The sequence below is a fragment of the Capsella rubella genome, unplaced genomic scaffold, assembly GCF_000375325.1.
Source record: "Capsella rubella cultivar Monte Gargano unplaced genomic scaffold, Caprub1_0 scaffold_4, whole genome shotgun sequence".
NCBI classification, from domain to species: domain Eukaryota; kingdom Viridiplantae; phylum Streptophyta; class Magnoliopsida; order Brassicales; family Brassicaceae; genus Capsella; species Capsella rubella.
Window position 1 is genome coordinate 14,861,170 of NW_006238920.1, and position 11,939 is coordinate 14,873,108.

Consider the following 11,939-nt stretch of genomic DNA (forward strand, 5'->3'; position numbering starts at 1 on the left):
GGCCCTGCAAGAGTTTGATGTGAAATGACACTATCTCTCTCTCTCATTTTAGAAAAACTGAAAAGAAAATAACAAAAAAAAAAAGGACTCTGATTCGAAAACTATTTTTTTTTTTCAGACTTACGTGAAATGATGATATCTACCAATGGGGGATATGGTATAGGTTGTAATGATGATGACAACGTTCTCCTTTTCTTATTCTGTTTTGGAAGGGTGCAACCAAAATGACAAGAAAAAAGCAGAAGCCAAAACCAAAACCATGTGTGTTACTGACTGGAGCAGCAGCAGCAGAGCTACACATTTTTTTTTTACTTTCTTATGATAAAGACTATGCATAATTATATAACAACAAGTCGTATTTTTTCAAGAAGTAGTAATACTACTTAAATTACTTTTATACTCTCCTTTGTCTCTCCATGTGTGTGTGGGTTGATTGATTCAGCATCCCATGAGTGAGAGAGAGAGAGAGAGATAAGAAGAAGGAAAGGTCATTAATGGGCTGATTGGGTCCTATAATTTGCTCCCAACAATCGTAATTACTACTTGCCTTCTTCTTCTACCCTCAATCTCAGAGAGTTAGTACAAACAGTTACAATTTGGGGGGGGGCACCTTCTCTTTGTTTGTTTCTTGCAAAACTTTATTTTAAGTATTTTTCTGTTTGACCAAAACAAATTTTTATATTTTAATAACGAAAGACAAGTCTCACACGATCCTTTCTTTTCCTTTTGTTTTACCTTAATAATAATAATTATTATTATTACTGTATTTTGTTGTTTTGACAAAAAAAGTCGTGGTTATGAGAGATGATGATGATCTTTCCATTCTGAAACGTCATTTTGTTTTGGACACGAGTGATGACTCTACCGTGTGTGTATGTTAATATGAGGAGGAGTCTCTCTCTCTCTCTCTTTTTTATATTATATTTTCTTGATGAGGCAACAAATCAAATCAAACCAAACCAAACCGATAATATTTTAATCAGAAGCAAATTTTCTCTTTTCTTTTGTTTTGTTCCTGCAGGGAGAAATGTGGCTCTCTTCTTCTTCTTCATGGCTCTCCGAGCTATCATGTTCATCTTCGGCCGTATTAGACCAAACATCGTCACTTCCACTTGCTATCCAATGGCTTAGATTTGTTTTGCTTTCTCCATGCCCTCAACGTGCTCTCTTCTCCGCCGCTGATCTCCTTTTCCTCCTCCTCCTCCTCTGCTTCTCTCTTCACAAGCTCTTTTCTTCTTCTTCCTCCGACTTCCATGTTCGAAAACCTCTTCTCGGAGTCCGAGTCCGTGCAACCAGGACTACCGCCTGGTTCAAGACGACGGTCCTAGTCACCCTTCTCTTGTCGTTTTGCTCCGTCTTGCTCTGCGTTTTGGCCTTCACCAGGAACCCACGCACTCCTTCTCGGCGTCCATGGAACCTCATAGACCCTCTCTTTTGGCTCATCCACGCCGTCACGCACGCCGTCATCACTGTTCTCGTCCTCCACGAGAGGAGATTCGCTGCTCTCGACCATCCTTTATCCCTCAGAATCTATTGGATCTCCAGTTTCTTCCTCACTGCTCTCTTCGCCGTCTCCGCTGTTTTCCATTTCATCTCCGACGCCGCCGTCACCCTTCCCATACAAGAAGACGTCGCTTCCTTCCTCTCCTTCCCGTTAACCGCCTTTCTGCTCATCGCCGCCGTCAGAGGAACCACCGGCCTAGTCACCGCGGAGTCCAACAGCCCTCCTGTTCTGGAGAAATCCGACGACGTCTCTCTCTACGCATCAGCCTCTGCTTTCTCCAAAATGTTTTGGTTATGGATGAATCCTCTGCTGAGCAAAGGCTACAAATCTCCTTTGACGCTCCAACAAGTTCCGACGCTTTCTCCGGAGCACAGAGCAGAGAGGCTCGCCCTTCTCTTCGAATCCTGTTGGCCCAACCCGTCGGAGAATTCTAGCCACCCGGTGCGAACCACTCTAATCCGTTGCTTCTGGAAGGAGCTCCTCTTCACCGCCATTTTAGCCATCTTACGTCTCGGCGTCATGTACGTTGGCCCCGTTCTCATCCAGAGCTTCGTTGATTTCACTTCCGGCAAGAGATCCTCGCCGTGGCAGGGTTATTACCTCGTCCTCATCCTCCTCGTTGCCAAATTCGTCGAGGTCTTGACGACGCATCAGTTCAATTTCAATTCCCAGAAGCTTGGAATGCTCATAAGATCTACTCTAATCACTGCACTCTACAAGAAAGGTTTAAAGCTCACCGGCTCAGCGCGCCAGAACCACGGCGTTGGCCAAATCGTGAATTACATGGCCGTTGACGCACAACAGCTCTCGGACATGATGCTTCAGCTCCACGCAATCTGGCTCATGCCTTTGCAAGTGACTGTTGCGCTCGTGCTCCTTTACGGAAGCTTGGGGGCGTCTGTAGTAACGGCGGTCATTGGCTTGACTGGAGTGTTCGTCTTCATCCTCTTGGGTACTAAGAGAAACAACATGTACCAATTCAGTTTGATGGGAAATCGAGATTCTAGGATGAAAGCCACCAACGAGATGCTTAATTACATGCGAGTCATCAAATTTCAGGCTTGGGAGAATCATTTCAACAAGAGGATCCTCAAGTTCAGGGACATGGAGTTTGGTTGGCTTTCCAAGTTTCTATACTCCATAGCTGCCAATATCATTGTCCTTTGGAGCACGCCAGTGCTTATCTCTGCGCTCACCTTCGCCACCGCCCTTGCTTTGGGGGTCAAACTTGACGCTGGGACTGTTTTCACCACCACAACCATTTTCAAGATCCTACAAGAACCCATTAGAACGTTTCCTCAGTCTATGATATCTCTCTCGCAGGCAATGATTTCTCTCGGAAGACTAGATTCGTACATGATGAGCAAAGAGCTTTCGGGAGATGCTGTGGAGAGATCTTTGGGATGTGATGATAGTACTGCAGTGGAGGTTGAAGATGGAAATTTTAGTTGGGATGATGAGGACAACGAACCTGCTCTGAGTGATATTAATTTTAAGGTTAAGAAAGGAGAGCTCACAGCTATAGTGGGAACTGTTGGTTCTGGGAAATCTTCCCTGTTAGCTTCTATTCTTGGTGAAATGCACAAAATCTTGGGCCAGGTGAGACTTTTTTGTTTATAGAATTTGTAGATTTAGAGAATTATTACTTGGAACTTTTGATTAATTTGATTCTAGTTTATTTCTAGGTGAGGGTTTGTGGGAGCACAGGTTATGTAGGGCAGACATCATGGATAGAAAACGGGACAGTTCAAGACAACATCTTGTTTGGTCTCCCAATGATAAGAGACAAGTACAAGGATGTTCTCAATGTTTGTTGTCTTGACAAAGACCTGCAAATGATGGAGTTTGGGGATCAGACTGAGATCGGTGAACGCGGAATCAACCTCAGCGGAGGACAGAAGCAACGTATACAACTAGCACGTGCAGTATACCAGGATTGCGATGTATACTTGCTCGACGATGTTTTTAGCGCTGTGGATGCTCATACCGGTTCAGATATATTCAAAGTAACAAGGAACATAAAAACTCATTATATATATTATCATTCCCTTTAATCATGCAATACAGCTTTATTCTTGTTATTGTGATGTTTTTGTAGAATTGCGTAAGAGGAGCTCTAAAAGGCAAAACCATACTGCTAGTAACACATCAAGTGGATTTCTTGCACAACGTTGATTGCATCTTGGTAGAAAAATGATATAAACTTTTAACTTATTGAAACCTAGAGTTTTGAACTTGATATTATTATAAAATGGATCTTAGGTGATGCGTGAGGGAAAGATTGTTGAGTCAGGAAGATATGACGAATTAGTAAACTCCGGGTTGGATTTTGGGGAACTAGTGGCTGCACATGAGACATCAATGGAGTTGGTTGAAGCCGGTGCAGACTCTGTAGCAGCAGCAACGATCATGACATCCCCAAGAACACCAGCGTCTCCCCATGCAAGCTCTCCGAGAACGTCCATGGAGTCTCCTCGCTTAAGTGATCAAAATGATGAGCATTTTAAGTCATTTCTTAGCTCTCACACCGTAGAAGATGGCTCTAAGCTCATCCAAGAAGAGGAAAGGGAAATCGGACAGGTCAGCTTAAGAGTTTATAAACAATACTGCACTGAAGCCTATGGCTGGTGGGGCATTGTGCTTGTGGTATTCTTCTCTTTGACGTGGCAGGGTTCTCTTATGGCCAGCGATTACTGGCTTGCTTATGAAACATCAGCCAAGAATGCAATTTCATTTGATGCTTCCATTTTCATTCGTGTATATGTCATTATCGCACTTGTTTCCATCGTTTTGGTGAGCCTAAGGTCATATTACGTCACCCACTTGGGACTCAAGACTGCTCAGATATTTTTCCGACAAATTCTTAACAGTATCTTACACGCCCCAATGTCATTCTTCGACACCACGCCATCGGGAAGAATTCTAAGTCGGGTAAGACAATTTTGAGTTCTTTTAGTCCATTTACATCAAAATTTTGCAGAGATGTTAAATGGTGATCACTGTCAAACTTTGCAGGCATCTACTGATCAAACTAATATCGATATCCTCATTCCGTTTATGCTTGGACTTGTGGCCTCAATGTACACCACTCTGCTAAGCATTTTCATAGTTACTTGCCAGTACGCTTGGCCAACTGCATTCTTTGTGATTCCCCTTGGCTGGCTTAACATCTGGTACCGGGTATGCATCTCTTTGATTCCTTGTTCTGATGTATGTTCTTCGTTGTATGATGTTCTAAACGCCACTTTGCTTTTGATCTTTAGAATTATTACCTCGCTTCTTCCCGTGAATTAACACGCCTGGACTCGATCACTAAGGCTCCCATCATCCACCATTTCTCAGAAAGTATCGCTGGAGTGATGACAATCCGATCATTCAAGAAGCAAGAGTTGTTTAGGCAAGAAAACGTGAAGCGTGTCAACGCCAATCTCAGGATGGACTTCCACAACAATGGCTCCAACGAATGGTTGGGTTTCCGGTTAGAGCTAATCGGAAGTTGGGTGCTCTGCATCTCAGCTTTGTTTATGGTAATGTTACCCAGCAATGTTATCAAACCAGGTATTGATCATTAAACCCCATATTTGAGTTGTTAGAATCAGTATTTTCAATCCTGGACATTCTTTTGGTTTGACGCAGAGAACGTTGGATTGTCTCTTTCGTACGGTCTGTCCTTGAACTCGGTTTTGTTCTGGGCTATATACATGAGCTGTTTTGTCGAGAACAAGATGGTTTCTGTTGAAAGGATCAAACAGTTCACTGATATACCCTCTGAATCCGAGTGGGAGAGCAAAGAAAACCTTCCACCTTCTAATTGGCCCTTCCTTGGTAATGTACATCTCCAAGACCTCAAGGTGAGTCATAGAGAACCAAACAGCTTTGTGACTGAAAACTTACCTCTATTGTTCAAAACTGAGAAGGACATGTGTGTAAAAAAAAACAGGTGCGATATAGACCAAACACTCCACTTGTGCTCAAGGGAATAACTTTAGACATTAAAGGAGGAGAAAAGGTTGGTGTGGTGGGACGAACGGGTAGCGGGAAATCGACATTGATTCAAGTCTTGTTTAGACTTGTAGAACCGTCAGGAGGGAAAATAATCATAGACGGGATTGATATCGGGACAATAGGGCTGCATGATCTCAGGTCAAGATTCGGAATCATCCCGCAAGAACCCGTCCTTTTCGAAGGAACAGTGAGGAGCAACATCGACCCAATGGAGCAATACTCTGACGAAGAAATTTGGAAGGTGGTGATTTAAATCTTATCAGCTAAGCTACAACCATTTTTCATATAACATAATCTTTAAAAAAAAATATCCCTAATCACAGAGCCTTGAAAGATGCCAACTCAAGGATGTTGTTGCTACCAAGCCTGAGAAACTCGATTCTTTAGGTGAGTATGATATTTGTATATGTATCTCTTCAAGTCGATTTAACTTATATTATATAGTACGGTAGGGATAAGAAAGTGATTGATTGGAACAGTGGTTGACAATGGGGAGAACTGGAGCGTAGGGCAGAGGCAGCTTCTATGTTTAGGGAGAGTAATGCTGAAACGGAGCAAACTTCTATTCCTAGACGAAGCAACTGCATCAGTTGATTCACAAACAGACGCCGTGATCCAGAAAATCATAAGAGAAGACTTCAAGGCATGCACCATAATCAGCATCGCCCACCGGATTCCCACAGTAATGGACGGTGATCGAGTCCTAGTCATAGATGCTGGTAAGAGAAACAAAAATCTACCAAAATTAATTTAATGAATGATCTTGTTGTTTACAATTTTCAGAAATTCAAGTTACAAGTTGATAAAAAATTTATTAATAGGGAAAGCGAAAGAGTTCGATAGTCCAGCCCGTTTGCTGGAGAGGCAGTCGCTGTTTGCTGCGCTCGTGCAAGAGTATGCTCTTCGGTCTGCGGGAATATGATGAATCTTACGGAGCTGAATATTCTGTATGTGTTTTACGTGTTTAGCGTCAGTATCATATCTACATCTTATCATACTACGATGATGACGTATTCATTAGTCTCAGTATTAAGACTCCAAATTTTTGGAAACTCCTCAACGGAAAATGCGTGTATATAGAATATGTACCTCGCTCCTTGGGTTTATAATATGCTGCAAACTACTCTAACTAGCGTACCAGAGTATAATATGCTGACCTTCTCGTTCATTAAAAATTTACAAGTGTTAGACGCAAAAAATCTAAAAAAAAAAATAAAAATAAAAGTGTGCCAAAATTAGAGTTAGCTGCAGTCTCTCTAAAACAGCCAGTCAAAGTGACCTTTAATAATATATATATCAGGGTATCATTTTATACGTCTGAGCTCATAACTCTAACGGGCCCAACTCTAACCGAATTCACAATATATAACATGCCTCTTAGAACTAGAACTATGAAACATTTATTAATGACTTATTTAACCACAAGTGATTTGAATATGTATATCATCATCTCTTCATTATCAACACACATATATATGAGCCAATTGATGGAAAATCATAACTGTGTACGGAATTTTATTTTCATACGTACTGATTAATTAATGCTAATAATCTAATATATATGCGCAAATGCCAAATAATGATGAGCTTTCTAGTATAAGAATTCCACAAAGTTGTACAACGTATTAATTTTCTTAATTAGTGTAGAGGATTATTCGTCACTGACCAAGATAACAAAACTTGATTTTGCTATATAGAGAAGAAGTTGGTCGACCGGAGAATAAATTTAAAAAAAAAACAAGATGACATATAAAATGTAAAATTAGTATTGGTAGCTAGAGAGAGTTGACTCGTTGAGAGATAGGAAAATGAGTAATGGGGGATGGAATAGGAGAGAGCCAAGTGGGAAGGAAAGGGGGTTCACATGAGAGTGATTTGGATGGAAAATGATGCGTGTTTTTGATTCACCAACTCAGACCAGCCTCAGAGAGCCCAATCAGAGATTCTTATTATTAAGTTTCGTCTAGATCTGTACCTTTACCAAACTCTGGATTACGTCTCTTCCCGTCGCCTGCGACGGTGGTGTTTATGCCCGTTAGCTTTGAGATTCGTGCGTTTGGAATCGGTCTTGAGAAGAAGAAGAAGCAGAAGAAGAAGAAGAAGGGGGAAAGCCTCTCTGGCCAGCTGACTTTCATTGCTTCTCTCCCGACATCAATCTTTAGTAATGTTATTCCCATGTCTAAACGTGGTGTGCTCTTAGTCGATGCAACTTGTTCGTCATTGCTTATCCGCCATTGTTGGCGAGCTCTATTGCAGTTCCCTCTCCACATAGCTTCTTGAGTGGATTCTCACTCTAATAGTGATTTGTACGGTCAATGGCGAAATGATGGAAATGGATCTCAGAAAACAGATCTGAGCTCCTCTCCTCCTCCTCTTGTCAACCATCCTACTATTTTTCTTGGATATGTATTCAGTTGGTGTAGATCTATCTCTACAACTTTTAAATTCACTTGACTTGTTTGAGATCTCCTCTTATATATATCTCAGAGCTAAGGCTATTACTCTGCAATCACAAAGGCTTCAATATCCTCTTTTCTAGCAAGTTTTTGCTAAGATCTGTCCACCGGCTCTTTCAAAAACAAAAATCAACTATCAACATGATTATGTGGTCTTTCTAAGGACAGCTTATTTGCACATCCTTCATCTTCCTTTGCAAAAAGTGTAATCATCTTAAGATGAGTACCTTCATTTTCATTTTCTGAGATAACATTTAAGGAAATTGTCAAGCAAGGATTTTTTTTACTGAAACTAAATTTTTTTAGTGTTTTCCCTTGTACAAAGGAGTTTTTATTCTCTTTGTTTAAGATTGCCCATTTCAACTTTAGTACGGTGGGATTTAAATCTTGCTCCGGATCTCACTTATGAGGATTTTAGCATGGAATTGTCAAGGGGCGCGAGCAAAACTTACCAAGCGCCGACTGGAGGAAATGTGTCGAATGTTTTCTCCAGATTTTCTTTTTCTTTCGGAGACAAAAAATAATCTTTTGTATCTTCAAGAACTTCAAGCTACATTACGGTTTGATTGTCTTAAAACGATTGAACCGTTAGGTACGAGTGGATGTCTTGCTCTTATGCATTCTAGGGATTATCCGGTTCAATTCCTGTATCTTAGTGATCGGTTAATGGATATTGAAACCATTATTGATGGAAACCGTGTTTTTATTACTTTTGTTTATGGCGATCCGGTTGTTCAAAACCGTGAAGAAGTTTGGGAACGACTAACCAGGATAGGGATTAATCGCTCTGAACCTTGGTTCATGATTGGAGATTTCAATGAGATCACCGGAAATCATGAAAAGAAAGGGGGGAAACGGAGATCGGAATCTTCCTTTCTTCCCTTTCGGACTATGATTGACAATTGTGGTATGCTTGAGTTTCCATTTACGGGGAATTTCTTTTCTTGGGTCGGACGTCGTCAATGTGGCTTAATCCGCTCTCGCCTAGACAGGGCCCTGGGAAACGAAGAATGGCACCATATCTTTTCCCACACAAACGTGGAGTATCTTAAAATGTGGGGATCAGACCACAGACCCATGTTAGCCTCCGTTCAAAATAGACCTCATAGAATTTTCAAAAGGTTTATGTTTGATAAGAGGTGGATTGGAAAACCTGGCTTAAAGGAGGCTGTCAAGGCGGGTTGGAGGTTCTCTAGACATGGCCGAGGCGGCTTTCTTCCCCGAAAGATTAAAACCTGTCGGGTGTCTATTTCAAATTGGAAGAAGTCTATCGTAACCAATTCCGAAAAACTTATCATGAGCCTTCAATCTAAGATTGACGCATCTCAAGATAATCCAGAGATTTCCTCTGAACCTCTTTTAGAGTTAAAATGGAAACTGTGTGATGCATATAGAGAGGAGGAGCTGTATTGGCAGACAAGAAGTCGTGAGACGGGGCTAAAACATGGGGATAAGAATACAAAGTTCTTCCATGCTACTACCAAACAACGACGGGCTAAAAATAGGATTACTGGTCTCCTAGACCAGGATAGCAGATGGGTAGATAATGAGGATGGTATTGAGGACTTAGCAGTCTCATATATCAAAGATTTATTTACATCCTCCAATCCCCAGGATTTGGATTCAGTCCTCCGGGCTATTCCCGTGTCTATAACTGAAGAAATAAATCAATCTCTCACTAGAGAATTCTCTTCTGATGAGGTCAAACGGGCCCTTTTTTCCCTCAACCCTGAGAAGACTCCAGGTCCTGATGGCCTGACGGCCTTATTTTACCAGCGGTTCTGGGATATTGTAGGAGATGACCTTGTCAAACTAGCCCAAGAGTTCCATTCTACCGGTTCTTTTGATGAATCTCTGAATGAGACAAACATTTGTCTTATTCCAAAAACCGATAGACCTAGATCGATGAAGGAATTCAGGCCAATAAGTTTATGTAATGTATGTTACAAGGTCCTCTCAAAGATTCTCAGTCTTCGTTTGAAGAAATTTCTTCCGGATTTGATTTCTGAGACTCAGTCGGCCTTTGTGTCCGGACGTCTTATTACGGATAATATCCTGATTGCTCAGGAGAATTTCCACGCTCTCCGTACAAATTCGAATTGTCGGAAGAATTTTATGGCTATTAAAACAGATATGAGTAAAGCTTATGATCGTGTGGAATGGTCCTTCCTTAATGCTCTGATGCTGAAAATGGGTTTCGCCCAAAGATGGGTTGATATGATAATGTTTTGTATTTCCTCGGTGTCGTACCAAGTTATCATAAATGGTACCCCGAGAGGTCATATAAAACCTTCCCGGGGAATCAGGCAAGGGGATCCAATTTCTCCCTTTCTTTTTATACTTTGTACTGAAGCCCTTGTGGCTCAGTTAAATGAAGCAGAATGGCAAGGCAAAATCCAAGGCCTTCAAATCGCTCGGGCAAGTCCTTCGACATCCCATCTTCTCTTCGCTGACGATAGTCTCTTCTTTTGTAGAGCGACTCCTGATCAAGGTGAAGAGGTTCTAAATGTTATTCGTCGTTATGGCGAGGCTTCAGGACAACAACTTAATGAAGCAAAGTCTTCGGTGATGTTTGGGCACGAGGTGGCACCAGCAACCCGTACCACCATTAAGAATATCTTAAGTATTCAAACCGAAGGTGGTATGGGTACTTATTTAGGGTTACCCGAAAAGATTCACGGTTCAAAAACTCAAGTTTTTTCCTTCGTTCGCGATCGACTTCAGAAAAGAATTAGTACTTGGTCTGTCAAATTCCTTTCCAAAGGAGGGAAAGAGGTACTTATTAAGGCGGTTGCTCAAGCTCTTCCGACATATGTTATGTCATGTTTTCTACTCCCCAAGGCTATCCTTACTAAGTTAAGTAGTGCCATTGCTAACTTCTGGTGGAAAACCAGGACGGAGAGTAATGGTATTCACTGGATAGCCTGGGATAAATTATGTACCCAACTTTCTGAAGGAGGGCTTGGGTTTCGCACATTGGGTGAGTTTAATCAGGCGCTCCTTGCTAAACAATTTTGGAGACTCCTTCGCTTCCCAAATTCACTGTTGAGCAGAGTTTTGAGGGGTAGATATTATAGATTTAGCGACCCTTTACAAATAGTTAAGGCCAACCGTCCCTCCTATGGATGGAGGAGTATATTTTCTGCCAAGCCTCTGATTGTTTCAGGTCTCCGCAGAACTGTTGGTTCCGGAATGCTTACTCGGGTATGGAGTGACCCGTGGCTTCCCACTATCCCACCTCGACCTGCTAAAAGTGTTCTCGCCTTTCAGGATCCGCATTTGTACGTCAATGATTTACTGGATAGGGATACTCAGGAATGGAAACATGACCGTTTGAATGCTTTAGTGGACCCAACGGATATCCCTCTTATTCTAGGTATTCGACCTAGTCGGACTTACCTTAGTGATGGGTATAGTTGGGTTCATACAAAATCTGGAAATTATACTGTGAAGTCAGGGTATTGGGCCGCGAGAATTTTATCTCGTCCTCCTTGTGACCTCCCTTTTCAGGGACCGGATGTTTCGGCACTCCAGGCACAAGTATGGCAAACTAAAACCACAAGAAAGCTGAAGCATTTCATGTGGCAATGTCTCTCGGGTTGCGTAGCAACCTGTCAAAGACTTTTTTCTCGACATATTGGTAGAGAGAAAGATTGTCTCCGTTGTGGCCATGAAGAGGAAACGATTAATCATCTCCTCTTTGAGTGCCCTCCGGCTAGACAAGTCTGGGCTCTATCCTCTATACCTTCTTCAGGGACGGTGTTCCCTCGTCAATCTCTATTTTACAATTTTGACTTTCTCTTTTGGAGAGGTAAAGAATTGAAGATAGATGTAACCAATATCCATAACTTCCCTTGGATTTTGTGGTATATCTGGAAAGCTCGTAATAGATTTATGTTTGAGAATATTAGGGAGTCACCTGAGGAGACCCTTTTGCTAGCTACTCATGAAGCAGAAGTGTGGCGGCGAGCGAT

The 11,939-nt window shown here is 41.8% G+C and overlaps 2 protein-coding genes across 2 annotated transcripts in view; both read left to right on the forward strand.

The window, feature by feature from the left end:
* Positions 1-971: 971 nt before the first annotated feature.
* On the forward strand, positions 972-6,641 carry LOC17889044 (ABC transporter C family member 4). Its single transcript, XM_006293497.2, has 11 exons — positions 972-3,103; positions 3,190-3,510; positions 3,603-3,689; positions 3,767-4,435; positions 4,520-4,684; positions 4,768-5,062; positions 5,141-5,355; positions 5,445-5,750; positions 5,833-5,896; positions 5,989-6,228; positions 6,331-6,641. Exons 1-11 carry the CDS (start codon positions 1,028-1,030, stop codon positions 6,429-6,431), a joined length of 4,539 nt encoding a protein of 1,512 aa, XP_006293559.1. The 5' UTR covers positions 972-1,027; the 3' UTR covers positions 6,432-6,641.
* A 1,729-nt stretch (positions 6,642-8,370) lies between these two features.
* LOC111831124 overlaps positions 8,371-11,939 on the forward strand; it is a 4,204-nt gene continuing 635 nt past the window's right edge. Inside the window, exons 1-3 of the mRNA XM_023784675.1 lie at positions 8,371-9,388; positions 9,554-10,625; positions 10,827-11,936. Of these exons, the coding sequence (XP_023640443.1) occupies positions 8,371-9,388; positions 9,554-10,625; positions 10,827-11,936 (3,200 nt within the window). The remainder of the gene's footprint in view (positions 9,389-9,553; positions 10,626-10,826; positions 11,937-11,939) is intronic.